At 55.7% G+C, this 26,066-nt stretch overlaps 2 protein-coding genes and 1 long non-coding RNA gene across 16 annotated transcripts; 1 reads left to right on the top strand and 2 right to left on the bottom strand.

The window, feature by feature from the left end:
* Window positions 1-3,143: 3,143 nt before the first annotated feature.
* On the top strand, window positions 3,144-6,543 carry LOC149913983 (uncharacterized). 11 transcript variants are annotated; one of them, XR_016460704.1, is made up of 5 exons: window positions 3,144-3,389; window positions 4,663-4,765; window positions 5,330-5,450; window positions 5,751-5,946; window positions 6,282-6,543. XR_016460704.1 is itself a non-coding variant. In XM_090128006.1 (5 exons), the coding sequence occupies exons 1-5, from the start codon at window positions 3,188-3,190 to the stop codon at window positions 6,307-6,309; spliced, it is 666 nt and encodes a 221-aa protein (XP_089984132.1). In that variant the 5' UTR covers window positions 3,144-3,187; the 3' UTR covers window positions 6,310-6,543. The 11 variants fall into 11 exon arrangements, 4 of the variants coding, with proteins under 4 accessions (XP_089984132.1, XP_089984135.1, XP_089984133.1 ...); XM_090128006.1 differs by having other exon boundaries at window positions 5,330-5,466; XM_090128009.1 differs by lacking the exon at window positions 5,330-5,450.
* Window positions 6,544-9,118: 2,575 nt separating this feature from the next.
* On the bottom strand, window positions 9,119-15,563 carry LOC149913982 (uncharacterized). Of its 4 annotated transcripts, none has more exons than XM_090127997.1 (5): window positions 14,473-15,563; window positions 11,290-11,364; window positions 10,719-10,805; window positions 10,410-10,475; window positions 9,119-10,311 (listed from the first exon to the last, which is right to left on the bottom strand). In XM_090127997.1, exons 2-5 carry the CDS (start codon window positions 11,294-11,296, stop codon window positions 9,119-9,121), a joined length of 1,353 nt encoding a protein of 450 aa, XP_089984123.1. In that variant the 5' UTR covers window positions 11,297-11,364; window positions 14,473-15,563. The 4 variants fall into 4 exon arrangements, 3 of the variants coding, with proteins under 3 accessions (XP_089984123.1, XP_089984122.1, XP_089984124.1); XM_090127996.1 differs by lacking the exon at window positions 14,473-15,563 and adding an exon at window positions 11,938-13,885; XM_090127998.1 differs by lacking the exons at window positions 10,719-10,805; window positions 14,473-15,563 and adding an exon at window positions 11,938-13,885.
* Window positions 15,564-15,583: 20 nt separating this feature from the next.
* LOC149913981 (uncharacterized) lies at window positions 15,584-22,032 on the bottom strand. The gene is made up of 3 exons (XR_016460743.1): window positions 21,603-22,032; window positions 20,455-20,592; window positions 15,584-17,365 (listed from the first exon to the last, which is right to left on the bottom strand). It is a non-coding gene; the product is annotated as an uncharacterized LOC149913981 (long non-coding RNA).
* Between the last annotated feature and the right edge of the window lie 4,034 nt (window positions 22,033-26,066).

Raw genomic sequence — 26,066 nt, 5'->3', positions numbered from 1 at the left:
CCACAGACTTTCTTTCCACCCATAGAAGCCTCACTAACTCATTTCTCCCTCCCACAACCTCCCCTGTCCAACCCTGGAGTCATGCAGAAGAATCTGGAGATGTCCTAGAATGATCTGGAGCATGCGGCGGGCCCCCAGGTGGGTCCAGGGAGTGCTTGGATTCATCCAGAAGGGTCTGGAGATGTCCAGGTAGGGTCTTGAGGGCGTCCAGAGGGTCTCCAGGACAGTCCCGGGGATCCCTTGAAGGATCTGGAAGCACCGAGGATGGGCCAGGAGTTCCAAGGAGCCACTGGGATGATCTGGAGATGTCCCACCAGTAGAGTCTGGTAGGGTCCAGAGAATCGTCGTGTGGGGCTGAGTGGTCCTGGAGTCATCCAGAAGGGTCTGGGGATGTCCCAGAGGGGTCTCGGGGTGTCTAGGGGGGTCCTGAACTCATCCAGAAGGGTCTGGAGATGGCCCAGAGTGGTGTCAGGGTGACCAGAGTGTCCCTAGTGGTTCCTGGTGTGCTCCAGAGTTCTCGAGTGGGGATTTTCAGGACAACCTCACATAGTGACACGTTCTCGGGCTGCTCTGTCCCCATGAGATCGCCCCCAAAAACGTCTGTTTCCATTAAAATAAATACTATGTCAATTTTGTTGTATTTTATTGTATTTTGATGTGGAACAGCGTCACGGCTGTTCCACATCGAGGTCACCCTGTGTCACGGTGTCACCTGAAGACAGTGATAGTGACACCCAGTGCCATCCAGTGAATGTGACGCCACCAACCCCATGTCACACCCCACGTGTCCCCCAACTGCCCCCAGCTCCCCTCCCTGAACCCCTCCTCGTCACCTCTTCAATGAGGATGTCACCGCGCTGCAGTTGTGCCACCATGGCAGGGGAGACAGCTGGGGACAGTCATGGACAGCCAGGGTGACAGTGTCACCCAGCTCCAGGAGCTGCAGGATGCTGATGGGGCTCTCGAGGTACGTTGGTACGCCCCGGGTTCCACGGTTACAGTGACAGGGAGAACTTTGGGGACAGGCGGTTGTCCCACTGCTGGCACTGCCAGTGGTTGTGCTGGTGTCACCCGATGGCCTGGGGAGAGTTGTTTCCGCGGTGCCTAGCACGGGGGATTGGCAAGAAACATCCATTTCTGAAAGGAAGTGGGGAAAAAAATACAACAAAATTAGCACAGAATTTATTTTAATGGAAACAGACATTTTTGGGGGCGATCTCATGGGGACAAAGCAGCCCGAGAACGTGTCACTACATGAGGCTATCCTAAAATTCCCCACTCGAGAACTCTGGAGCACATCAGGAACCACTAGGGACACTCTGGTCACCCCGACACCCCTCTGGGACATGGCCAGACCCTTCTGGATGAATCCAAGCACTCCCTGGACCCTCCTGGGGACACCCCGCATGCCCCAAACCCCTCTAGGACATCTCCAGATTCTTCTGCATGACTCCAGGGCTGGATAGGGGAGGTTGTGTGGGGGTGAAAGGGGTTAGTGAGGCTTCTATGGGTGGAAAGAAAGTCTGTGGGTGGACGGGGGGGTGTAGGGAATCTACGGGGGAAAAGGTGTGAGTGAGGCTTCTACCAGGTGAAAAGAGGGTCTGGAGTTGGAGAAAGGGTGGAACAGGGAAACTGGGGGATTGTAGTGAGCCAGAAGCCCTGTGATGTGGAAAGGGGGCCTGAGGGGTAGAGAGAGGGGATTTTGAGGGGGAAAAGGGGAGAAAGAGGCTTCTGTGAGTGGAAAGGGGGCCTGGGGGTGGAAAGGTACATTGTGGTGGGGAATACTATGGAGGGGAACTTGAGGGGTTGAAAGGGGAAAAGGGGGCTTTTGTAGGGCAGAAAGGGGGGTCTGGGAGCGGATGGGGGATTGTGAGGGGGAAAAAAAGGTGAGTGGGGTCTCTACTGGGAGGAAAGGGGGTCTAGGAGTGGAGAGGGGGTGGCAGGAGAAATCTGGGGGGTTGTGGGGGGCTTCTACGGGTTGGAAGGCGAGTCTGGGGTAGACCTCAGGGGAGTATTTGGGGGAAGAAGAGGGGAGTGGGCTGCCTTATGGGGTTGAAAAAGAGTTGGAGGGGGACTTAGTGGGCTGTGGAAGGGAAAGGGGTGAACAGAGCCTCTACAAGGCAGAAAGCGCATCTGAGGCTGGAGGGAGGGGTGGGAGGAGAGAGACAGGGGTTGTGGGGGGCTTCTATTGGGCAGAAAAGGAGTCCGGCTGGGGGGGACTGGAGGTCAAAGTGGGGGAAACAGACTCCAGGGGTCAGGGAGGAGTACACGGGGGGGTACAGGGGACTCTAGGGGTCAGAAAAAGGGGTCAGGAGGTGGGGCGACAACGGAGGACGCGGGACCCTGGGGGTCAAAGAGAGGGGAATAGGGGGTGGTAGGAGACTCTGCGGATCAGAATGGGGGAATTGGAGTGGGAGCACCTGGGGGGAGGAGAGGGGATTCTGGGGGTCAGATAGAGGGGACTGGGAAAGTGGGGGGACTCTAGGGGACAGAATGGGGAGACTCGTGAGGGGCTGGGGGGACACTAGGGACCAGAACGGGGGGCTGGGGAGGGAAGGGGGGGGGGGGAGTGCAGACAGGTGGACCCTGGGGGTCAGAATGGGGGGGGCTCGGAGGGGAGGGGTGGAAGAGGACTACAGTGATCAGAATGGGGAACTGGAAGGGGGGCAAACGGGGGGGGGAGAGGCGCAACCCCGGGGGTCACACAGAGGGACGGGGGGGTTGTGGGCGACCAGCGGCTGGGGGAGGGGAGGAGGGCAGTGAAACACGCGGGGTGGGGGAGGCGGGGAGGCACAGGGCAGCCGCCCCCGCCGAGCGGAAGCCCCGAGCACCACGGAGACCCCACGGGGCCAACGCGGAGCGGCACGCGGCCCCCAACCCCCTTCACCCCGGCCCCGGTGCCCCCCCCGAACACCCACCCGTCGAAGCCGAGGCGGCGCTCGGAGCCCCGCGGTGCCCCGCCCCGCTTCCGCACGGCCGCCTCCGGCTCGGGTCGCGGCGCTGATGACGTCACTCGGCGCGGCGCCACGGCAACGGAGTGGCGCAGGCGCGCTGAGGCGCCGTCGCTATGGCGACGCCGCCGCGCATGCGCTGTCGCTTCGCGCGCTGCAACGAGGGAGGGCGCGCCGTCGCCACTGCAACGCGGCGTGAAGCCTGAGTGGGGCTCGAGGGACGGCGGGGGGCGGAGATGAGTGGGGGGGAACGGAGAGCCCTCAGGGATCTCCTGCGGAGCTGGGGGAGGGGAAGGGAGAGGGCGGAGCTCCGCGGATGGCGGCCCGGAGGGAGTGGGGCTGTGGGGTGGGAGATCCGCAGGGAGACGCAGTGGAACGCCGGGATCCGGGCAGAACGTGGAGATATGGGAAAAGGAGCACCGGGATCTGGACAACACGGTGAGAGCTAGGCTGAAAGGGAGCAGGGAAAGGAAGGAAAGAAAGTAAAAAGAGAAGCAAGAAGGGCAAAGAAAGACAAGAAAGGGAGGAAAGAAGGGAATGGGGGGGGGAGGGGAGGGGAAGGGGAGGGAAGGGGAGGGGAGGGGAAGGGGAGGGAAGGGGAGGGGAGGGGAAGGGAGGGGAAGGGAAGGGAAGGGAAGGGAAGGGAAGGGAAGGGAAGGGAAGGGAAGGGAAGGGAAGGGAAGGGAAGGGAAGGGAAGGGAAGGGAAGGGAAGGGAAGGGAAGGGAAGGGAAGGGAGGGGAGGGGAAGGGAGGGGATGGGAAGGGGAAGGGGAAGGGGAAGGGGAGGGGAAGGGGAGGGGAGGGGAGGGGAAGGGGAGGGGAAGGGGAAGGGGAAGGGGAAGGGGAAGGGGAAGGGAAGGAAGTCGAAGAAAGAAAGGAAGAAAGAAAGAGAGAAAGAAGGAGAAGACAGAAGGAAAGGAAGAAAGGAGAATCTCCATCCCCTGTTGGACGCAGGGGGAACGCAGTGAGCAAGGATCAGGATCAGGCTGAGGTACTCAGTGCCTTCTTTGCCTCAGTCTTTCCTAGTAAGGCGGGTTGTTCCCTGGGCACACAGCCCTTTGTGCTGGTAGATGGGGATGCGGAACAGAACAGGCATAACCCACGGTGAGATGGCTTAGGACCTGCTCCGAAAGCTGCACACCCACAAGTCCATGGGGCCGGATGGATTGCACCCTGGGGTGCTGAGGGCGTTGGCAGATGTGGCTGCAAAGCCGCTCTCCATCGTCCTTCAGCAGCCCTGGCTAAGCGGGGATGTGTCCCTGACCGTCCCTGAATGCGTCCAAAAGACGTCTGGCTGTGGTGCTCAGGGACATGATTTAGTGGTGGGTTGTTAGAGGGGGGGAGTATGGTCAGCTTGCGGTTGGACTCGGTGATCTTTAATGTCTTTTCCAACCTGAGCAATTCTATGATTCTGTGCGATTTAACACCACCGCTCTTGTGGGAGCTGCGTTGAGACTTGCAGTGTCTCTGGCTTCCCCAGAATTACTTTCTCCAGGCTGATTCCTGGGTCCTGGCACTTCTCTAAAGCCAAGTACACATCTGCGTCCAGTTTTCTCACCAGCTCCTGCAGTGACATCTCTGACAGCTTTCTCCTCCAGGGAAGAACCAAGCAGTAGCCCGGCTGGGCTTGGTGGATGGGAAGTGAGAAGAGCACAGTCTGAACCAGGACTTGAATAACGAGCTCAACCAAAGGCTGGCACTTGTTCTGTAGTCCCCCAGGTCCTGCAGAGCGGCGCTGGATGCACTGAGCAGCACGGCGTGGTGCAGGGGATGTACCGCCTGTCCGGCGTCGCGTCCAGCATCCACAACCTGCAGTAAGAGGGCTGCGACTGGCACAGCTGTCAGCAGGGCTGGAATGGGGCACGTGCCATGTGCTGTGCGTTCAGAGGCCTGCGCTGTGGGGCAGCTCTGTGCAGGCAGTGTGCACTCAGCGGTGCTGTGCCCGGCTTGCCGCTGTTCCATAGAACACAGGGTGCTCAGTAGACTTGCTGGTGCAGGAAGTCCTCCTTCGGGATGGAGCATTGGAAGGCTGTGGGACTGCGGCGTCACCTCTGTCAGCTCTCGTTCCAGTTCCCTCCTGTTTGCAGAGTCCTTCTGAGCAGCCCCTGATTCTCCTTGCTGCTTTGGGATCCGGGGGTGCGATTGTAGACGAGGCGGCCAGTTGTCAGGGTAACTGGAAATGCCTTAGCAAAAAGAAAAGGTCTCCTTTTGGAAACACCTCATCTGGCACGGCTCATGTGGTGTTGGTGCCTAAGTGTTTGTTTTTTCCTGTAAGTCAGGAACCCCTTCCTTTTCTTGACTGTATTTTGTATTTGCTTTTCACTTGTAGTTTTCCTATTTTTCACCCCCTCTGCCCATTGCTGTGTCCTTCTCTCCAGCCCTGGATTCGACTCCGAGCAGATTCCTGACCTAACCCAGCACAGCTCTGTCTTTGACATTTGCAGCGTGAGCTCCCTCTGCAAAATGTACTTCAGGGAGCTCCCAAACCCCCTGCTGACCGTAAGAGAAGTTCTCAGTAAGCACAAGGCAATGAAAGCACTTACGTCTTCCCTGGGCCTCTTGGCACAGCCTGTCACGTACACATACATCTGCACAGCTTTTCTGGTCTTCTTTCTGTTTAAATTGGGTTTTTTAGAGAGTTCCAAAGGGTGAATCTGTAAAACAGAATGGTTATTTTGACATCATCTTCCAGTGGCTAGGGTAGCCAAGACTTGGAAAAATACAGCACCTCCCCCACATCTGCCATGGCTGTGCTGCTGCTTGCTGATCCTCCCTCTTATCTGTGGTTTTCCTTTACAGGACACAGTTCTTTATTACGGCCAAGTCCCTGTCTTCTCCTTCCACAAAGCTGCTCACACCGGAGGAGGCACAGGCATGGACACGAGGCCACAGCAGCTCTCCCGTTGTGTCAGACAGCAGAGACATTGAAGTGGAAGAAGGCCCCAACGGTTTTACAGGAGAAATTGCACGCAGTTGTTGACTTTCTATCTGAAAGGTGAAGAGGAGTTTCTGTTGCAGCACCTATCATAATTGTTTGGGTGTTGTTTTTTTTTTCCATTATTGGAAACACAAAACTTGCTGGAACTAAGTTACCCTAATTGTGCCTGGAGTGTTGTAGTGAATTTCCACTCGCTTTGGACTCCGAGGACTCAACTAACAGACATTTGCCCGATGGGCTCAGTTTAGCCACACAGTGGTGCTGTTCCTTCCTGGTTAGGCAGGCAGCCATCTGACTCTATCCTTGCCTGCACTGCCTGCACTGGAACCATCGGGGTTTTCCAGCATTTCAGGACACGTGCCTGAAACAAATTTTGGTTCTCCTCTGAGCAGAGCTGTTGGACAGACCTGTTGGCTCTAGAAGTTAAACATGGCAGTGAGATGAGGCCAATGATGTAAGAGTAAGAGATGCTTTGGAATGCCTTTTATGGCTTTACAGCTCCTCAGGAAGCAGTTACACCTGCCAGCTAAATAAAAGCTGTCCCTTAGATGCTGTGCTGTACCGCTGTGGAGCCACAGTGCTCCACACCAGGTATAATGTGTCCTGATTAAAACATAATGATAATAAAATAAAAATTTGGAAATTGGTACAAAACACAGCAGCGTCACTTTAAAATGCAATTTGTGTTTTCATTGTCAGGGGTATTGCAGCCCAAAGGTTATAATAAAGTTCATATAAAGGAGGGAAAACACGGATGTTCCATACACAAAAGCAAAGAGGAAAGGTTGTGAGGGGTTTCCCAATGAGAAGTAAGATTCCAGAAAGGGACACGTACAGTGAACCCAGAGGGATACTGAGGCAAAGGTAACAGTGACTGCTACAGAACCAGTGGTACAGAGAGAGAATTCCCTGCCAGGAGTAGCTCACAGTCCAGTGATAAAGATTCACAGCACTGGCTGCAAGGTTGTGTTTTAATTAAAAACGCCTATTAAAAACAACCTGGATTTCTGAGCTATCTGTACTTTTAGTAGGGGGGGATGGCTAAACTGTGCTGCAAAAGAGGGGTGCAACAAGGGGCACAGCGATGGCAGGTTGTGCACAAAGGAAGCGATGCAAAGCCTCGCGCAAACCGGAGGGCTGCGGGGGGTGGCAGGCTATTGGGGCCACAGCAACGAAGCGGGGGGGCACGGGAAGGGAAGCAGGAATGGGAACTGGTGGGGGGAGGAGGAGGAAGGCAACATGGCTGAAGCGTGCAAGATGGGACGGTGTGTTTGCACAGCGGGTGGAAGGGTGGTGGGCTGCACACGTGTGTGTGGCACAGGGGGTGGAGCAGAGCGCAGTGGCCGAGTCCTCCCTGGGCAACATCAGGTGTCAGCAACAGCAGGAGAACTTGGAGCACTGCCTCCAACAAGAGCAGTGCCAGGATGGCAGCTTGGTGGTCCAAAGCTGCGTAGTTTCTACTCCGGACCAGCAGTAGTGCAGCAGCTCACGGAATGCCACTGGACAAATCAGGCCGTGCGCTCTCTGTCAATCTCTAATTGTGGCTGTTTTTTATTGACTACAGCCAAAGTTGGAGTGCCAAGCTGGGCAGCACTCAGAACGCTGCCCTGTAACGCCGCGCACTGCGGCCGCTGCCTTCTGACGCTCTTCCTCTCAGTCCTTCAGCTGCAGCTTCTGCTTCATCTCCACAAGGCTGTTCACTGCGGAGGACTGGAAAGAAACAAGGCGAGTGTAGAGAAATGACAGAAACAACCTAGGCAGATCTCATTAAGAAAGGCTGATCAGTAAACCTTCCAGAACGGCCCCGTGCGGAACAGCCCGTTCTGCCATTCAGGTCACGGACATTCCTTCCCACAACACGCTGCCTATGGTAAGATCCATGCTCTGCTGGGGGGGCGAGGTTCCAAAGGTCGCAGTGCCCGACACGGCAAGGCTCTTTCTCACAGCAAAACCCTCCAGCCGTTGCCAGCAGTGTCCTTCTCAAGCCGGAGGAAGGCATCCAAGCTCCCCTAGGCAGCTCTCACTGACAGCGTGATTTCCTCAACCACACAGCTGGGTGTTTTTCTGTTACACTGCTTCCCTCAGGACATTACAGTATCTTCCATGTCTGACAGACGGAGGCCCTGGGAACAACAGGAGCCGTGTCTGTGCTCACCAAGGACTCACCTCTGCACGTGCAGCAGCAGCTCTCTGAGAAGCCTTCTTCAGTTCCACGCTCCTGGGATGGGCTCTGGATGCGCTCTGGACATGGGACGGATTTGGAATGGATATGGGATCATAGAACCGTACAATCACTCAGGTTGGAAAAGAGCTTCAAGATCATCGAATCCAACCCTACAATCGATCGGGTCTATCCAGGTCCCTCTGCAGTGCCTTTCCCTCCGGCAGATCAGCGCTCCCTCCCAGCCTGGTGCTGTCTGTGAACGCACTGAGGGTGCCCTCAATCCCCTCATCAAGATCATTGGTAAAGGTGCTCAATAGGAGCAGCCCCAGTGCTGAGCCCTGGGGGGCAGCACTCGTGAGCGGCAGCCAGATGGCAAATCCTGCTGTGTGTGTACGGAGTTGGTTGGGTCCCTGTCTGAAGACAAAACTGGCAGGACCCAAACAAGGTGGGGGCAGAAGAGCCATGGCATGGGAGCTATCTTTGTGCCTATCTGCACATCAGGCCCAGCTGCCCCTGCTTCACCCCTCCATGGGAAATGCCCCTGCCGGAGTCTCTTCTGGCACAGTGAGCCAGGGCAATTCCCCTCCATCCGCCCGTGCCTGCTGCCCATCCCCACAGCAATGCATGGTACTGGGCAGCACAGGCGAGCTGTGTGAAACACCCTCTGCATCCTGCTGCACAAAGGAGTGCAGGGAGAGAGGAACGCTGGGGCTGGTGGTGGCAGCTGAGGGACACGGCCATCTGTGGTGCCCCATCCTGCCCCAGAGGCGGGTATGGGGAGCAGGGGGGCTGTGACACAGCACAAATGACTGCAGGCAGAGGGACACAGCAAAGGGAGCACAAAGCTTTTAATAACGTAACATAGAAAACAAGGAGTAACAGTAAGGACGATAACCCTAAAATTCCCATCCCACAAGAGTTCATTGCCAGATGACGTCCCATCCCACTGCCACGATGACTCCGGAGGACAGCTTGGTTCTGGAAAGGAGGGATGGGGCCGCTGGCGGTGCCTCTGGAATGCTGCCACTGCTGCCTGGTGCTGTGGGGCCAGCGAGGAGCGCAGGGTTACGGGTAGCCATACTGGTCAGCTATGGCCATGTCTATCTCCCGCTGCACCAGGAACTGCACGGGGCCGATCTTCATCTGCTGGGCCGCCCGCTGCCGCTCCTCCTGGGCCAGCTTCTTCATGCGCTCCCGCTCGGGCCGCTGCTCGGCTGTGATGGGCAGCGACTCCTCCATCACTATGGGTACCGCACCGCCGCCCGCCCGTGGCCCCACGCAGGGCACAAAGTCCCCGGGGCGCTGCGGCCGAGGCTGCTGCTGGTGCAGCACTGCTGGTGGTGGTGGTGGTGGTGGTGGTGATGGTGGGTCCCTCCGCAGCGGTGAGCTCCTCTGCGGGGACGGGCGCAGGCAGCTCGGCGCCGTCTTCTCGGCAGTGCCCCCCTCTTGCCCCGTGCTGCCTGGAGATGCCGGCGCTGCCTGGTCTGTGCCGCTGTGCTGGGGCCGGAGGGCAGCAGGGCCGGTGCTGGCTGAGGGTTGGGGCTGCACGGAGGGTGGCTGGCGCGCCGGGCCCACCACAGTCACCCTCTGCCCCAGCGGGTGCACGACCTGGATGGATTTACACAAGTGCACGCGCAGCTCGCTGGCAGTGCCCGCTTGCCCGCTGCTGCTGGCTCCTGCGCTGGCTCCAGACAGCTCCGCTTGGCACGGGCCTTTGCGGCCTTTTCTCTCTGTTCTTTCCCTGCGCGGCGGCAGCTTCCTTTTCTTGGCTGGAGCGCTGGTGGTGGGCTGCTCCTGCTGGGAGCTCTCCCGTTTCTGGGGGGTGCCGGCAGGCGCAGGGCGCTTGGCCCGCTTGGTGCTGCCCCTCTTCTTCTTTTCTGCCACCCGGCTGGGGACAGAGCCCGGTGACGGGGGCGAGTGAGCCTCACCCACCTGCGGCTCCCTTTGCTGCACCTCCTCGGTGGGCTGTGCGCTTTGGGCTGAGGGAGGCGTGGTGACAGCCAAGGCGGTCGGCTGTGGACTGAGCCGGGCACTCGCAGGTGCCGTGATGGGGCGCAGCTGCGACAACCCACAGTGCAGCTCAGGCAGGAACCCGGGGGATGGTGGGAGCCCCCAGAAGGGGTCGGCGGGCGTCCCGGAGGCAGCCTGTGTGCTGAGCTCTCTGCTGTCCCTGGGGTTGTCAGGGAGCTCAGCCATGAAGCATCCTGGGGCAGGGCTGCTGGGGTTCTCATGGGGAACCTCAACAGCTCTTGCCACGTCTGAAAATGCAAGAACATCCCCAACAATGGCGATGATAGCCTTCCCACACCCGCTCTGCGCAAACACGCACCTGCAGCTCTGCAGCCCCCAAACTCACCATCGATCCAAGACAGCAAACCCTGGATGTCCGTGATGTCCTCCGGCACATCTGAGCTGGTCGCCACTGCAGGGAAAAGCAAAAAAATCCCAAAGAGTGAATGCCAGCTCTCCCGGACCATGTTCACAGAACGGGATCTAGGACGAACATCGGCTTCCCATTATAAATCAGGACAGGAAAGGTAACTGTAAATCCCAGGGATTAAGACCCCAAGCAACACGCAATGAGAACAGTCCCAGGAAAGAACAGGCAGAAAGCCTAACGAGAAAGACAGTGCACCAAACCCCGATGCCTGCTGTGTGTCCGCACCTCTCTTGGGTGCTGTGCCACACTCCGTGCTCCTGCCCTGGCTTTCCACCTGGCTGCGCTTCAGAGGAAGGCCACTTGCATCAGCTTCTGACAGCAAAGAGACAAGACAGACATGAAGAGCATCTCTTTGGAGGAAGATTGGAGCACTGCCAACCACAAACTTCTGGTCTTCAAGAGCAGTTTTGTCAGTTGGCCATTCTGCTGCTGCAGCCTTGTGCCACTTCTGCAGTCAGCACAGAACTGCAGTGTCCTTTCCTCTCTCCTCCATCACACACAGCCCTGCACGCAGCCCTGTTTAGAGGCAGGTACCCACACCGCAGCTCACAAGAGCTTCTTCCCTGCGGAGGCTTTCCGTTTCCCCCCTTGCCCCGCACCATTCCACAGATGCACTGGTTTTGTCCCTACAACAACAGACCGTATGTTGATTTCACAGACACCAGCAGGCAGAGAAGTATTGTCCAGTAAGCCCACGTCTCCCCCAAAAACAGAAAGATGCTACTTTGATAGCCCAAACACAAACTGACACAAACTCTTCTCACTGCCCCTTCCTGCACTCCAAACGGATGCTTACTTGACATCGCCTACAGCACTGCAACTGCAGTCTTCAGCTGCCTTGATTCCTGAGTTCTCCTTTTGGACAGGAACCCTACACAAAGTATGAACAAGTGAAAAATCATGAGGAAGAAGCGTTTTCCCAGCTTTCTTCTGCCATGCAATGTAGCCTCTGGAGGAGGGCAATGCTTGGACATCAGCTGGCTGCAACAGCTGCCCATCACTAGCTCCAGCTTGTGTCTGACTGCCATGGCTTCTGTCAGCAAGTGCCCCCAGGTCCCCTTTTCCCCCACAGCTGTGCTGATCGTCCACGGCCACAGCTGAGCAGCTGGCTCTCTGCCGTGACTGCAGCGCGGTTTGGGGAAACACCTGCTGGGTATGGCACACCAAGCAATCCATGGAGCAGTGAGCCACAAGTTGCACTCTATGGAGCCTGCGCTCTGCTTCCTTGGAAAGGTCTGACACGAAGGTGGGGGCTCGGCAGCAGTTTTCCAGGGGAGGAATGACGTTTCATCATCCTCACCGAATCGTGGGATGGAATCTCAACAAGAGCCCATTTCCTGTGGGTACAGCCAGAAGGGCACTGTGTGAGCTGGGAAATCCTCCCCAGCCCAGCTTTTCTGCTGAGACACCTCCCGGCAACCAGCCAGCACCCAACCCAGCTCACCTGGTCAGCCTGCTCAGCCTGAGCTGTGCCCAGCTCACACACACGCCGCAGCGGTGCTTCCAGTGGGCTCTCACAGGGTGATCTCTCTCAAGAAAAGCACAGAGCTCAGTCTCCGCGTGCAGCACGCTCACGAGAGCACCAGCTCTGCTCACCAGCTGTGGCACAAACGCTCCCAGCCTGGCAACGACTGTGACCTCAGCGAGTGCCCGCATCACTTCTGTGCTTTCATCACAGGCAAAGGGAGTGGTCACCTCCTAGACCCACATTTTAGGAAACCAACACCAGGGCCGCCCAGTGGGCTGAATGGGGGTAATTGAAGGGGGGTTAATTGAAGTAAAGCAACAGAGAAGTGAAGATGACTCTTGTGCCGCCCAGTAAAAACTCAGTATGGCCTCGTAGTGGTCAGTGGAGTCCCAGAGGAACTAGTGGGAACTGGGAGGAGTGCACAGCAGTATGGACCAGAAAAGTCCAGTATGGCTAAGTAAAAACCAGCGAGGACCAGTATGGCCTCAGAGTGGTCAGTGGAGTCCTATAGCAATCAGTAGAAACCAACAGGAAGGCACATCTGTGTGCCCCAGGGCCGGTGCCGGCCTCTGCCTCTGGCTTTGGGCCCCAGGGCTGGTGCTGGGCTCTCTGGCTGGAGCTTCAGACTTCAGGGCCGGCACCAGCCTCTCAGGCTGTGGCTTCAGGCCTGAAGCTGGTGCTGGCTTCTTGTGTTGTGGCTTCAGGTTTAGGCCCAGGACTCGTGCCAGCCTCTCAGGCTGGGGCTGGGCTTTAAGGGAGGGAATGGCCTCAAGTTGCACCAGGGCAGATTCAGGCTGGACGTTAGGAAATATTACTGCTGCAACAGAGTGGTCGGGTGCTGGAATGGGCTGCACTGGGAGTGGTGGAGTCACCAACCCTGGAGGTGTTCAAGGAACATTGAGACGTTGTGTTGAGGGACGCGGATTAGTGAGAGCTATTGGTGATTTCAACCTGGTGATTGTGTGATTGTGTGATTCTGGATGGGGGATTCAGGGAGTACGCTGGGGGGGAGAGGGAGGAAGGAGGGGAGGAGGAGCATCAGAATGGGAGAATAGGAGGGGTGGGTCGGGGGAAGGGGAGGAGGAAAGGCACCCTGGGGGTCAGAATGGGGAATGGGGAGGGAACTGAGAAGGGGGCAGTGAGGTGGGGGGTGGAGGAGGACTGCAGGGATGAGAATGGGGGAACTGGAGTTGGGAGGGTGCTCCAGTAGTCAGATGGGAAGGGGACCACAGAGGAGGGTGTGACCCTGGAGGTCAGAAAGAGGGACTGCGGGGGTTGCGGGCGAACCATTGGGGGGGACACAGAGCACCTCCTGCCACCGAGCTGAGGCCCTGAGGGACACAGAAGCCCCACGGGGCCAAAGCAGAGCAGCACGTGGCCCCTGGCTCCCTTAGCCCCGGTCCCCATCTCGGTGCATCCTCCCCCAGACACCCACATGTAGAAGCTGAGGCAGCATGTACTCCCCCTCTGGAGTACTGTGTCCAGGTCTAGGGCCCTCAATACAAGGAAGGCAGAGAGATGTTGAGAAGGTGCAGAGGAGTGCCACAAAGATGATCAGAATGCTGCAGCACCTCCCCTACAAAGACAGGCTAAGGGAGCTGGGCTTGTTCCACTTGGAGAAAAGAAGGCTGTGGGGTGAGCGAATGGCAGCCTTTCGGGACCTAAAGGGAGCCTACAAACAGGAGGGAAGTCAACTCTTTGAAAGGGTAAAGAACAGCAGGACAAGGGGAAATGGTTTGAAGCTGAGGCAGGGAAGATTTAGCTTGGATGTCAGGGAGAAATTCTTTACTATGAGAGTGGTGAGGTGCTGGAACAGCTGCCCAGAGAGGCTGTGGATGCCCCATCCATCCCTGGAGGTGTTCAAGGCCAGGTTGGATGGGGCCCTGGGCAGCCTGGTCTGGTATGAAATGGGGAGGTTGGTGGCCCTGCCTGTGGTGGGAGGGTGTTAAAGATGATGCTTAGAGTCCATTCCAACCTGGGCCATTCTGTGTGATTCTGTGATTCTATCCTGCTCCTATCAGCGCTCCAGGCCATCCTGCAGGCTGTTGTGCAGAGCGCAGAGCTGCAGAGCTCTGCTTCCTGGCCCTGTGCTCTCCAGCACTCTCCTGTGAGTTCCGCCTCTTCCAGGAACCTCCACTGCTCCCCTGCACACACATCTGTGTGCACATTCGTGTGCAGAACCACACACCCATGTGCAAAGACTTCCCCGCACACATACTTGTGCATTCACACGCACGTGTAAGCACATCCTTGCACAGCCCTGTGTGCACACTCCATCCACGTGCATGCAAATGTGTGCAAAACCACACGGTCTTGTGCAAAGACCTGGATGCACACAACTGTGTTCATGCACACGTGTGCAAATTCACCCCTTTGCACATCAACATGCATGAAGACACGAGCGCAGCGGCAGCCTTGCACACAGCCATGCACGCACACACACATGGAAAAGTAAAAACCCTGGCCATTCTAGGATTCTACAATCTCTGCACACCCTGTATGCACACATACCTGCACTCACTGCTCTGTAACCAAACGCCACTCACATGGCACAGCCAACGTGCAGAGGATGGGAAATGTCAGGAGGAAAGATGCCCCGTTACGCTCCTTCATTCTCCTCTCTTTAATGAAGGCACTGGGGCACAGCTGCAGCCCATCCTGAGATGCGGGTTGCTGCGGGATTCCTCGTTTGGACGCTGCAGGGTTAACCCGGAGACGCAGCCTGAGGGACGCTCCTCATGTGCTCTGCAGATGGAAGTTGTGCCAGGAGCCAAGACAAGACTTTCACAGACAGCGCAGGGATGGCGCTCCTGGGCCGGGCGGTGACTGCAGAGCAGTGCCCACTGCCCTGGGATCTGCAGCACTGCACAAGGGCTCAGGGTGCAGCACTGCAGCACCGCTCACTGAGGACGCTGGGCTCAGCACCAGAGCCCTGGGTGAGCTATGGGGGTCCTGGGACGGTGATGGGGGTCCTGTCAGGGACTGTGGGAGTCTGTGAGATCCCAAGGGTGAGCTGAGGGGGTAAGGGAGGACAGCAGGAAAAAATAGCTGGGTTCTGGGGGAGCCCAGAGCAGGGACAGGGGGTGTTGATGGAGACTGTGGGTCTCTGTGAGGTCCTCGGCTGGCTGTGGGGGAGATGCACCAGGTCTGAGGAGGTCCTTGAGGAGCTATGGGGCTCTGTGGGGGGGGGGTGGGGGGGATACAGGCACCTGGGATGGATATGGCAACACAACCTGCAGGAGCAGGATGCTGCTCTGGTGAAAACAAGATGACGGCTGCAGGTGGGACACTGGGATATGGGGAGGTCTGGGGACAGTGGGGGTGCAGGAGAATGCGGGGAGTGGTTGGAGTTAGAAGGGGGTTGGGGGGGGTGTGGGGTGCTGTTGGAGTGGTTTTATTTCTTCCTGAGAGGGAACCGGGGGTCCCTGTGGCCCAAAGGTGAGGCCCTGAGCCATGACCCCACAGGAGCCATAACCCAAGATGACCACATAACCCTGTATGTGCGCGATCCCATGGCTGCACGTGAGCCACAGCCCTGTGTGAACCATACCCCCACACGACCCTGGGACTCCCTGACCCTGCCTGCCCCCATCATGCTGTGACCTGACACTGAATGACCTCATCTGGAGAAACAGCAAAGCGGATGCGTGGCATAGACTGTGAGCCTGCAGTCCCCAGCCAAGAGGGAACAGGAGAGCAGGGACTGCCACGGGAGGAGAGCAACAGGAGCAGAAGGAGCTCAGTGAGCAGCTGCGCCTTTTGTCCCTCACCACGAGGAGGGAGAGTGCAGTCATGCCATAGCAACAACAGATGAGCTTTGCTGCTGCACCGAGCTGTGCCAGGTGGAACAGCAGTGATGAGAGCGTTCCTCGCACTCCCCATGGGCACTGGGGGGATCTGCTGGGATGGGGAGAAGCCCTACAAACTTGTGGGACGGCTAAAGGACACCTATGGGAGGACCCCAAAGGAGCACTTTGGAGCAGCTATGGAGCAGAGCCACACCTGGGAGCTGCCTTTAGCCAACACACCGCTGGGGGTGGAACTGCTGCTGGCCACAGGCCGTGGGCAGCGATGGGGCTGTTCTGGGCTGCTCTAGGATGGCTCTGGGGCTGCTATGGGGCAGCTATGAAACACAGCCACAGCTCAGTGGGGTTGATGTTCCCCCACACGGAGCTGGCGGTGAATCCGCTCTGATCATGGAACCTCTCCCATAGCCCCCCATCGCCCCCTGGACGCCCATCTTGCCCAGCAAGATGGGGGAGAGCTGGGGGTCAGCAGATGTTATAGGCAGCTGATCTACAGCGACCCCAGAGCCACCCTAGAGTGTCCCCTGAACGACACAAGAACAGACCCATCACTGTCCACAGCCCCATCTGGGATTATGATGCCCATAGGGTTATGGGTCATGTGGAGCCTTGGGGTCACGCCAAGTTATGTGGGGTTATGGGGTCATATGGGGTTTTGGATCAGGACCCCACCTTTGGGCCACAGGGAACCCCAATCCCCTCTCAGGAAGGAATCAATAAATACATTCCAACACCTCCCCACATCCCCCATTCTCACCCAAACCCCTCCCCACGTGCCCCCAGACCCCCTACATCCCCATGCCAACCCACGTCCCCACAGCCACAAGTCCCACCTTTACCTCACATGTTGCCTTCTCCTGCACAGCACTCTGCTCCCACTGCCTGTGGCCCACATCCCCAGTGCCCCCACATCACTTTCACCCACATCTGTGTTGTGTAGGTGCTGCTCCAGCTCCACATTCCTCTCCTGCTGCAGCCACCCCTGCCCCAGTACTATTCGGTTGTTTGGGTGCTGGAGGGAGAAGGGGGTGAGGAGGGGCCCCAAGTGGGCTACTGGGGTCCTGGAATAGTGACGGGGCTCCTGTCAGGGACCTGTGGGTTCTCTGAGGTTGCTAAGGAGCCCTGGAGGTGGTAAGGGAGATCTGAGGGAGGAAATAGTGGTGTTCAGTTGGGGTCTAGTGGGGGATATGGGGTGCTGCTGGGGACTACGGAGGTCTGTGAGGTTTTGGGCCAGCTATGGTAGAGAAGTACCAGGTCTGAGGAGGTCATTAAGGGGCAATGGGGTTCTGTGGTGGGCTGTAGGGTGGCTACTGGGGTCTTGCAGGGAAGGTATTGAGGGAGGTATCGGTGCTCTGAGGGAATTATGGGTGGGCTGTAATGGAAAGGTAATGGGTTACCTTGGGGAAAGCAAGGGGCAGCCAGGGGGATGGAAGGGACACGCACTGGATTGCAAGGGAATCCAGCTGAGGCAAGGGGACAGCTAGGGGAAGAACTGGGGAACGTCCCAGGAACTGAGTTCTTTCCAATCCACATCTTCTGCTTCCTGACGTAGCTGCAAAACTGCCAGAGGAGCTGCAGTACCGCTGCCCGTCTCCTGCCTGTGTCAGAAAGAGCTGCACGTTAGCGGGCTGCAATTGCCATTAAAAAGCCAACTCCATAATATATATATATATATATATATATTAAGCATGATGTAGTGATGTGGAATATTGAAAATCAAATAAGCAAAAACCAAAACCATGACATTCCACCCCTTATTCTACATCACTACATCACGCTTTATATATATATATATATATATATATATATATATATATATATATACACACACACATATATATATATACACATATACAAACAAACAAAATGATTACAAATGCATCACACGCACACGTCTATATACATATACATGGAATTACTGTCTGCACTCCCCCAGCATCAAATTTCCTTGTGGTACACATTGAACATCCCCATTTTCCTGCATTACCCACCAAGTGGATCCAGGTCCCTGGGCAAAAACAGTACCGCGGAGAGGTTTGCCCTTTCCAGAAGCTGGAAGAACCCAAACTGCTTTTCCCAACATGCTCTTTACATGTACAACAGGGACCTTATCTCCCTCTACGGTATGTAGAGAGCTGGATTGGGTAGGACCATCACGATTGATAGATCCTCTGGTATTGACTAACCAGGTGGCTTCTGCCAAATGCTTCTCCCAGTGCTTAAATGTTCCGCCACCCATTGCTTTCAGCATTGTTTTTAACAACCCATTGTATCGTTCGATTTTACCAGAGGCTGGTGCATGGTAGGGAATATGGTAAATCCACTCAATGCCATGATCTTTGGCCCAAGTATTTACAAGAGAATTTTTGAAATGAGTCCCATTATCTGACTCAATTCTTTCTGGGGTGCCATGTCGCCAAAGGACTTGTTTCTCAAGACCTAATATGGTATTTCGGGCGGTAGCATGGGGTATGAAACCTATGTTTCAAGCCACCCAGTAGTCGCCTCTACCATGGTAAGCACATAACACTTACCACTGCGGGATCGTGGCAAGGTGATAGAATCAACCTGCCATGCCTCCCCATATTTATTCATTTGCCATCGCCCTTCCTCCCAGAGTGGTTTCATCTTCTTGGCTTGTTTGATTATAGCACATGTTTCACAGTCATGAATAACCTGTGCAATAGCATCCACAGTTAAGTCCACCCCTCGGTCTCTAGCCCACTTATATGTTGCATCTCTCCCCTGATGGCCCGAGGTCTCATGAGCCCACTGAGCTAGAAAAAATTCACCCTTGTTCTGCCAGTCCAGGTCTATCTGAGCCACCTCAATTTTGGCAGCTCGGTCCACCTGGTGGTTATTTTGCTGTTCTTCAGTAGCCCGTCTCTTGGGCACATGAGCATCTACATGGCGCACCTTCACGGCCATATTCTTTATTTGGGCAGCAATATCTTTCCACAGTTCAGCAGCCCAAATAGGTTTACCCCTTCTTTGCCAGTTATTTTGCTCCCACTGCTGTAACCACCCCCACAAAGCATTTGCCACCATCCACGAGTCAGTGTAAAGATAAAGCATTGGCCACCTCTCCCCTTCAGCCACATCCAAGGCCAGTTGGACAGCCTTTACCTCTGCAAATTGGCTTGATTCTCCTTTCCCTTCAGTGGCCTCTGCAACTTGTCGTGTGGGGCTCCACACAGCAGATTTCCATCTGCGATGCTTTCCCACAATACGACACGATCCATCAGTGAACAGGGCATACTTTCTTTCATTTTCTGGTAATTCGTTGTATGGTGGGGCCTCTTTAGCTCGTGATACTTCTTCTGCTGGTGTTCCAAACTTTTTACCTTCAGGCCAGTCCATGATGACCTCTAGGATTCCTGGACAGCTGAGGTTCCCCATCCGCGCTTGTTGCGTAATCAACGCAATCCACTTACTCCAAGTGGCATCAGTTGCGTGATGGGTAGGGGGAACCTTTCCTTTAAACATTCAGTTCAGCACTGGTAGTCGAGGTGCCAGAAGGAGCTGTGTTTCAGTACCGACCACTTCAGAAGCAGCCCGAACCCCCTCATACGCGGCTAAGATCTCCTTTTCAGTTGGCGTGTAGCCCTCTTCCGACCCCCTGTAGGCCCGACTCCAGAATCCCAGGGGTCGGCCTCGGGTCTCTCCTGAGGCTCTCTGCCACAAACTCCAAGTGGGACCTTTCTCTCCAGCAGCAGTGTAGAGGATGTTCTTTGTATCCTGCCCTGTCCGTACTGGCCCTAAGGCCACGGCACGGGCTATCTCCTGTTTAATCTGTTCAAAAGCCTGCTGCTGCTCAGGGCCCCATGTAAACTCATTCTTCATTCGCGTCACATGATAAAGGGGGCTTACAATGAAGCTATAGTTTGGAACATGCATTCTCCAAAAGCCCACTACACCCAAAAAAGATTGTGTCTCTTTCTTACTAGTGGGTGGAGACATAGTGGTGATTTTGTTGATCACATCTGTTGGGATGTGACGACGGCCATCTTGCCACTTTATACCTAGGAACTGAATCTCCTGAGCAGGTCCTTTCACTCTGCTCCGCTTAACAGCAAAACCAGCACGCAGAAGAATCTGGATTATTCGCTCTCCTTTTGTGAAGACTTCTTCTGCTGTATCGCCCCACACAACGACATCATCAATGTACTGCAAGTGCTCAGGGGCACTGCCCTGTTCTAATGCAGTTTGGATCAACCCGTGGCAAATGGTTGGGCTGTGTTTCCACCCCTGGGGCAAACCCCTGGAGGGGGAACCAAGACGCATGGAGGTCTGACATCTTTGTACAGAACCACGGCCACAAACTCTGAGAACTACAAACACAGGGAAATTCTGCATGCACGCAGATCAAACGGCATTACAGATCAACACCGCTTTACCTCCTCCGCACCAACAGGCTCTGCAGTGCCCCAAACGTCTGTCAGTGGCAGTCTGTGAGGAACGGCCCTGCAGAACACGCAGAGTCACACAGGCTCTCCTCCTCCTGCCCAGCTGCTGCTGCTGCAGGCAGTGCTTTCCTTGCCTCCCCAGCCTAAAGCCAGCAGACAACGTCAGCGGATGCCTGGTGCTCACATACAAGCACATGTGCTGGTGGAAAACCACCGCAAAGCACAGACCGAGTCGCTGGTACCTTGCAGTGAGGAAAGGCTGAGATGCACAACGTCCTCACCTGCTTGCTTGGTGCAAGTGGAGGTTCAGCAGCAGCTCCACTCGTGATTAAGGCCTCCAGAAACCTTCTTCTTTCTTCTTGATCAGGAGACTAAATAGCGAAACCTTCTCCAAAGTCATTATTAAACAATATCTCTACCTGAAGCCCAAGGAGAAAACACGTTTCATATTTAAGACCACAGAACATATTCTATTCCAATACAACTTCAATTGGAATTTAAATTTCATGACTAGCATTTCACCCACCCTGCTACGGAAGGGGGAAAGGGAGGGAGCAAAGGAAGGGAGCAAAGGAAGGGAGAGCCTTTTAGCCCCACATCTGCTTATAGCCCACCCTATAGCCCCGTATCACCCTATGACCCCCACAGTCCCTTATAGATCCAGATTTCCCATACACACTCTATAGCCCCATTTCTCCCTATATCCACCAATAGCTTCCCACAGCCACCCTATATCTGCCCACAGCCCCCCTCACAACACAACCCTTATAGCACAACATCCCTCTCTGTAGCCCCCCCACCCCCTATTGTCCCAGACCCTCCCACAGCCCACCACAACCCCTCATAACTCTATAACCCCCTATAACACCCCCCGATTGCCCCATATCTCCCTATATCCCTCCACAACCCCCTATAGCTCCCCAATAGAATTGTATAGCTCCCTACAGCCCCCATATCCCCCCAGATCCCAAAAGCCCCACAGCCTCCGATTGCCCCCTACAGCCCTAAAACCTTCCCTACAGCCCCCCCAGCCCCACATCGGCCCTATACCTCCACAGCCCCCCACAATCCCCTGTATTACCCCCACAGCCCCCTCTTCTTCCATATCCTCTTATTCCCCTTCTATAGTCCCCCACAGCTTTCTATAGCCCCATATCCCCCCAGAGCCCCCGACAGCCCCCATCATCCCCTCTATTCCCCTCACAACTACCTGTTTCCTCATAGCCCCCACTATCCCCCCAGAGCCCACTGTTACCCCGTATCCTCCAATATCCACCCCTACAGACCCCCCACAGCCCCCCATAGCCCCACATCACCCTATACCCCCCCTGTAGCCCCACATCCCCCCATTTCCCCCCATATCCCCCACCTCCCCTAACCTCCCACATCCCCAAGTTTCTCCCCCCCGCCCCCCGGACCCACAGCCCACCTCAGCCCCGGGGGCACCGGGAGCAGCGCTGGAGGGCTCGGGGGGGCACGGCCCGGACGCGGGCAGCAGCGCTGCGGCGGTGGGGGCCCCGAGTCCTTCAGCCGTCCCAAATCCCCGCATCCCGCGGCGGACGGGAGGGGAGCGGAGGGGAGCGGAGGGCGGGGCGGCTCGGGCCGCGCACGGTTCCTCTCCCCGGCCCCGGCCCGGAGCCGTTCTCCCGCACACCTCCGGCGCCGCTGTCCTCAGCACCGCTCCCGTCGTGCCGCGGTTCCGGCTCGGTGCTGCCCGGAAAGCTCCGGCGCGCAGCGGCTGCAGCGGCGGTGCCGCGCGGGGCTGCCCAGGCTGCGGGACCGGCGTCGTCTGAGGGGAGAGCCGGCTGCCAACGGCCGCTCCCGCGCGCTGCGCCTCGGCCAATCGGAGCCGGCGGCGCTGCCGCTGACCAATGAGAGGCGCGAAAGGGCCGGAACTGCCGCTCACCGATCGGAGACCGGAGGCGGGCCGGAGCCGCCGCTGACCAATGAGAGGACGAGGGGCCGGAAGTGCCCGTGACCAATGAGAGGCCGGGGGCGGGCCGGAGCGGCGCTGGGGGAAGAGGGGGCTGGGGGTGCGCCCTGTTGCTCTAGGGATGGGATTTGGGATCGGGATCGGGGTTAGGGATGTGGGATTGGGATGAGGGATTGGGATGAGGGATTGGGAATGAGATTTGGAACTGGGGTTGGGATGTGGGATATAGGGTGTGGGGTTGGGACGTGGGGTTGGGGTGTCGGATGTGGGATTGGAATTGAGATGTGGGATTGGGATGTGGGGTGTGGGGATATGGATGTGGGATGGATACGGAATGGGATATCGGGAAATGGGGCATAGATGGGATGGGCTCTGGATATGGGATGGACCTGGAATGGATATGGGATCGTAGAATCGTAGAATCATAGAATGGCTCAGGTTGGAAAGGAGCTTCAAGATCATCGAGTCCAACCACAGCCTGACCATCCTACCCTAACTAACAGCCCTGCGCTAAATCACGTCCCTGAGCACCGCATCCATGAGGTTTTGAAACACAGCCGGGGATGCTGACTCAACCACCTCCCTGGGCAGCCCATTCCAGTGCCTGACAGCCTTTTCTGTAAAGCAGTTTTCCAACCTGGGTATCCGACCTTTACGTCCTCTTTCACAACTCGAGGCCATTTCCCCTCGTCCCGTCATCTGTCACCAGTGAGAAGAGACCAACCCCGCTCTGCTGCAATCACCTTTCAGCTGCTGAAAGAGAGAATAAGGTCTCCCCTCGGCCTCCTCTTCCCCAGACTCTCTGCTCCAAGCAGAGATGAGGGTCCAGTTTCCCTTGTACTGCCTGTCACTGTGGTCTGTCACTGCAGGCTTGGACGCCAGCTCAGCTTCTTCCCCTTGCGGGGACGTCAGACAGAGCAGTCGGTCTGCTGATGTCAGTGTACAGCACCAGGCATTCATCTCTTGCTCAGACTCCTCAGCACTGTGCTGCCTGCTGATTTTCTCTTGCAACCTTAACATTTACTCAAACATGTCACGGAGCTGAGCACACTCGCTCTCACAACAACCAGCTCTGCCCTCAGGCCCCAGCAGGGCTGCCAGATTCCGGAGTTCCTCACAGCCGAAGGTCTGAGCAGCACTTCCACTCCTCAGCAGGTCTGTGGAGGGAAGCTGGTGGCCCCTCTGGTCTCGCTTCCCACCTCAGTCCAGCCCTCGTGGCGAGTGGTCACCATATGTGTTTATTCCTGGAAAAGACAAGATGGGCCCCACTGCCCTCCCTGTGCACCTCTGCATGAACTATTGCAGACATTGGCCTGTGCCAGACCAGAGGCAAAGAGTAAGCCAGGGCATCTGAGGTCTTGGCCCCAAGCTGAACTGTCAGTTCAAGCGTGGAGGACAACCTGCTTCTGTACTTCCCATTTTACTTCTGTGCAAGTGCCCACTCTGCCTTGAGACAGAGCCCGAGGGAACAACACAGTCTGTGCAGAAATTGTGCTGCCCTGCTCAAACCCGTATCTCCTCCTCCATCCTTGCATCTTGAGGTGTTCTCTTCTTGGACTCATCTGTTGCACTTCTTTCTATGTCTGGCCATAAACTGAAAGGTAAAGGAGAAGAAGTCAGTCTTGACTGCTATGTTTTAGATCTGCTTCCTTCTCTGAAATGTTTATTTTGATTTTCAGAAGAGAGTAATTTACCAATGACACCAGAGACTTGAGACTTCAGTAATGAGTTTCATCTATTTCTCCGCAGTGCTTCTGAGAATTTGCTTTCCCCAAGCTCGCTCTCCAGTCAATGGAGACAAGAGAAAGAGCCAGCCTATAGATGCCCTGCAAAATAAAGCTTACCCATTTCTACTCTTCTCTCACTCTGCACTGACTGCATGGGAGGAAGTTAACTTGCTCAGCCTGAAGTGTCTGCACAGCAGTACCTTTTGTGAGCCTCCTCCTAGTTTTTCTAACACGGACCATCCTTAAGGACTTTAAGGTGAATTTTATTTCCCCTCAGAAATGTAAGGCGCTTAGATTGGGATGTTTGGTAGAAATAACAATTAGAAACTCTCTGGAAACTACTGCATTTCTGTGCAGAATAGCAGCAGGTGGGAGCGTGTGACAGATCCACTTCCGCAGTGTCTTTGTCTGTGATGTACAGGAGGCCTGCCAGCAAGGGAGAAGACGAGAAGGGAGGATAAAGTCTTCCATCCAGACTGTGAGATCACTGCACTTCTTTTTGCCGGGTTCCTCTCTCAGGAGGATGAACTGGAGTTGGCCACAGGACAAGGAAATGAAACTGCCGTTCCTGAATTCATCCTCGAGGGTTTCTCAGGGCTGAATCAAAGGCTACAGCTATTCCTCTCTCTGGTCCTTCTGCTCATATACCTGGCGACAGTGATGGGGAATACAGCCATCATTGTCCTCGTGTGTGTGGATAACCGCCTGCAAATCCCTATGTACTTTTTCACTGGCAATCTGGCATTCCTGGGAATCTGGTTTACCTCCTGCACAAGCATCAAATTGCTGGTGATTCCGAGCTCTGGCAGGAGAACAGTCTCTGTAAGCGGCGGCTTTGCCGTCCTATTTCTGTTTTGCCCTGGGTTGTATGGTGTTGATTCTCCTTGTGCTCATGTCCTTTGAGCACATTTGGAAGCTTCCCTGTTCTCTATTCACAGCCCTCAGAACATGTTTCTTTGGAGACTAACAAAACTGGCTTTACTGAGCACTGTCCTGTACCCGTTCTTAAACCCTTTCATCTATAGCCTTAGAAACAAGCTTGTGGCACTGGTCCTGAAGGATGCCATTGCCCATGCAAGAGCGCAGCTTTTCCCTCAGTCGTGATGCATTTCTGGACAGCAATTTGAATTACCTGCTGTTGTATATAATGCTGCTGGGGGTGTAGGACACACTAGGTAGAGGAGAAGCATTTTTGGATTGCAGAAGAAAACAAGGGGTTAGGAGATGGAAAGTGCTTGTCAAGTATGCATTTATCTGGTACTGCCCTGCACCTGATCTGCAGTTTGTCTTGTCTTCCATTTAACTCCATTCTTCTGTCTTCCATTAACCTCGATTTCTACCTCTTTCCTGAGTGAAGCTCTCTTCTGCATGACGTGTACATGGGAGTGCAGCCATCGGACAGAACAAGGTGGGGACGGAATGAATTTAGGTGTGTGTGTGCCTGGGGTGGTCTGTGCCCACAGCTGGACTGCAGCTATGGCCATGGAGGCTTATAGATCTAGGTGCCCACAACTGGGGCCCAGAGTGGAGCCCTGGGGCAGATCCTGGACAGACTGAGAGTCTGAGCCCAGCTGCTAAAGGTATGAACCCCAGATAGATAGATAGACAGACAAATAAACAGATAGATAGACAGACAGACAGACAACAAATGCCTGTAGCATATATGTATATTCTACATATCTCACTAGCTATTTCTCCATCCTGTTCATCTAGAGAGGAGACTGTGGTAAGGCTGCTGCTGCTGCTAATTCTGTTTGCCTACAGGAATTATTCCATGGTCCTACGGTAAATGGAGCACTGCCTGTTCTGACTTGTAGTTCCCCTCTCTTGAAAGTCTGCAAAAGAAGACAAAGACCTTTGCATAGAGGAAGGGAAGGGGGAGAGTCCGACATCACTGGTAGAGTTCCAGTCAGGAATATGTCCCTCATACCAGACTGCAATTTCGCTTCTTGCCCCTGATCTACCTGCTGACTGCATTTGCAGTGTCTTCACCACCGCATCTCAGATGGTTTCAGAGCAAGCAGATGTGAATGAGAATAAGAACTGAAGCCCTGCAAAAGTAAAATTGGCTTATGCTGCATTAGTCCATTTCAAAAATTCATCCGGAAGTCCCAGAGTGATCTCTGGCATCACTGTGACCAACTTCTGTCCCATGTCCTTCTTCGAGGCACTGGGCAGAGAAGACGGGCTGCCATGGACAGTAAAAGGACCACAATTCCAACAGGGGAATGTC

Source organism: Phasianus colchicus, chromosome 32 (genome assembly GCF_987193195.1).
Source record: "Phasianus colchicus chromosome 32, bPhaCol1.hap1.1, whole genome shotgun sequence".
NCBI classification, from domain to species: Eukaryota; Metazoa; Chordata; class Aves; order Galliformes; family Phasianidae; genus Phasianus; species Phasianus colchicus.
Note: the sequence above shows the minus strand (reverse complement) of the source record. Positions and strands in the feature narration are given on the sequence as shown.

Bases quoted from the DNA above. Each gene is read 5' to 3' on its own strand.
- LOC149913982 (XM_090127997.1), bottom strand. The intron at 10,476-10,718 runs GTGCGGACACAC...TTTTCCCTGCAG, and splicing joins TGGCACAGCACCCAAGAGAG to TGGCGACCAGCTCAGATGTG. The intron at 10,312-10,409 runs GTGAGTTTGGGG...TTGCATTTTCAG, and splicing joins TTTGCTGTCTTGGATCGATG to ACGTGGCAAGAGCTGTTGAG.
- LOC149913983 (XM_090128006.1), top strand. From the start codon at position 3,188: ATGAGTGGGGGGGAACGGAGAGCCCTCAGGGATCTCCTGCGGAGCTGG. The intron at 3,390-4,662 runs GTGAGAGCTAGG...CTTGTTCTGTAG, and splicing joins ACCGGGATCTGGACAACACG to TCCCCCAGGTCCTGCAGAGC. The intron at 4,766-5,329 runs GTAAGAGGGCTG...CCTTCTCTCCAG, and splicing joins TCCAGCATCCACAACCTGCA to CCCTGGATTCGACTCCGAGC.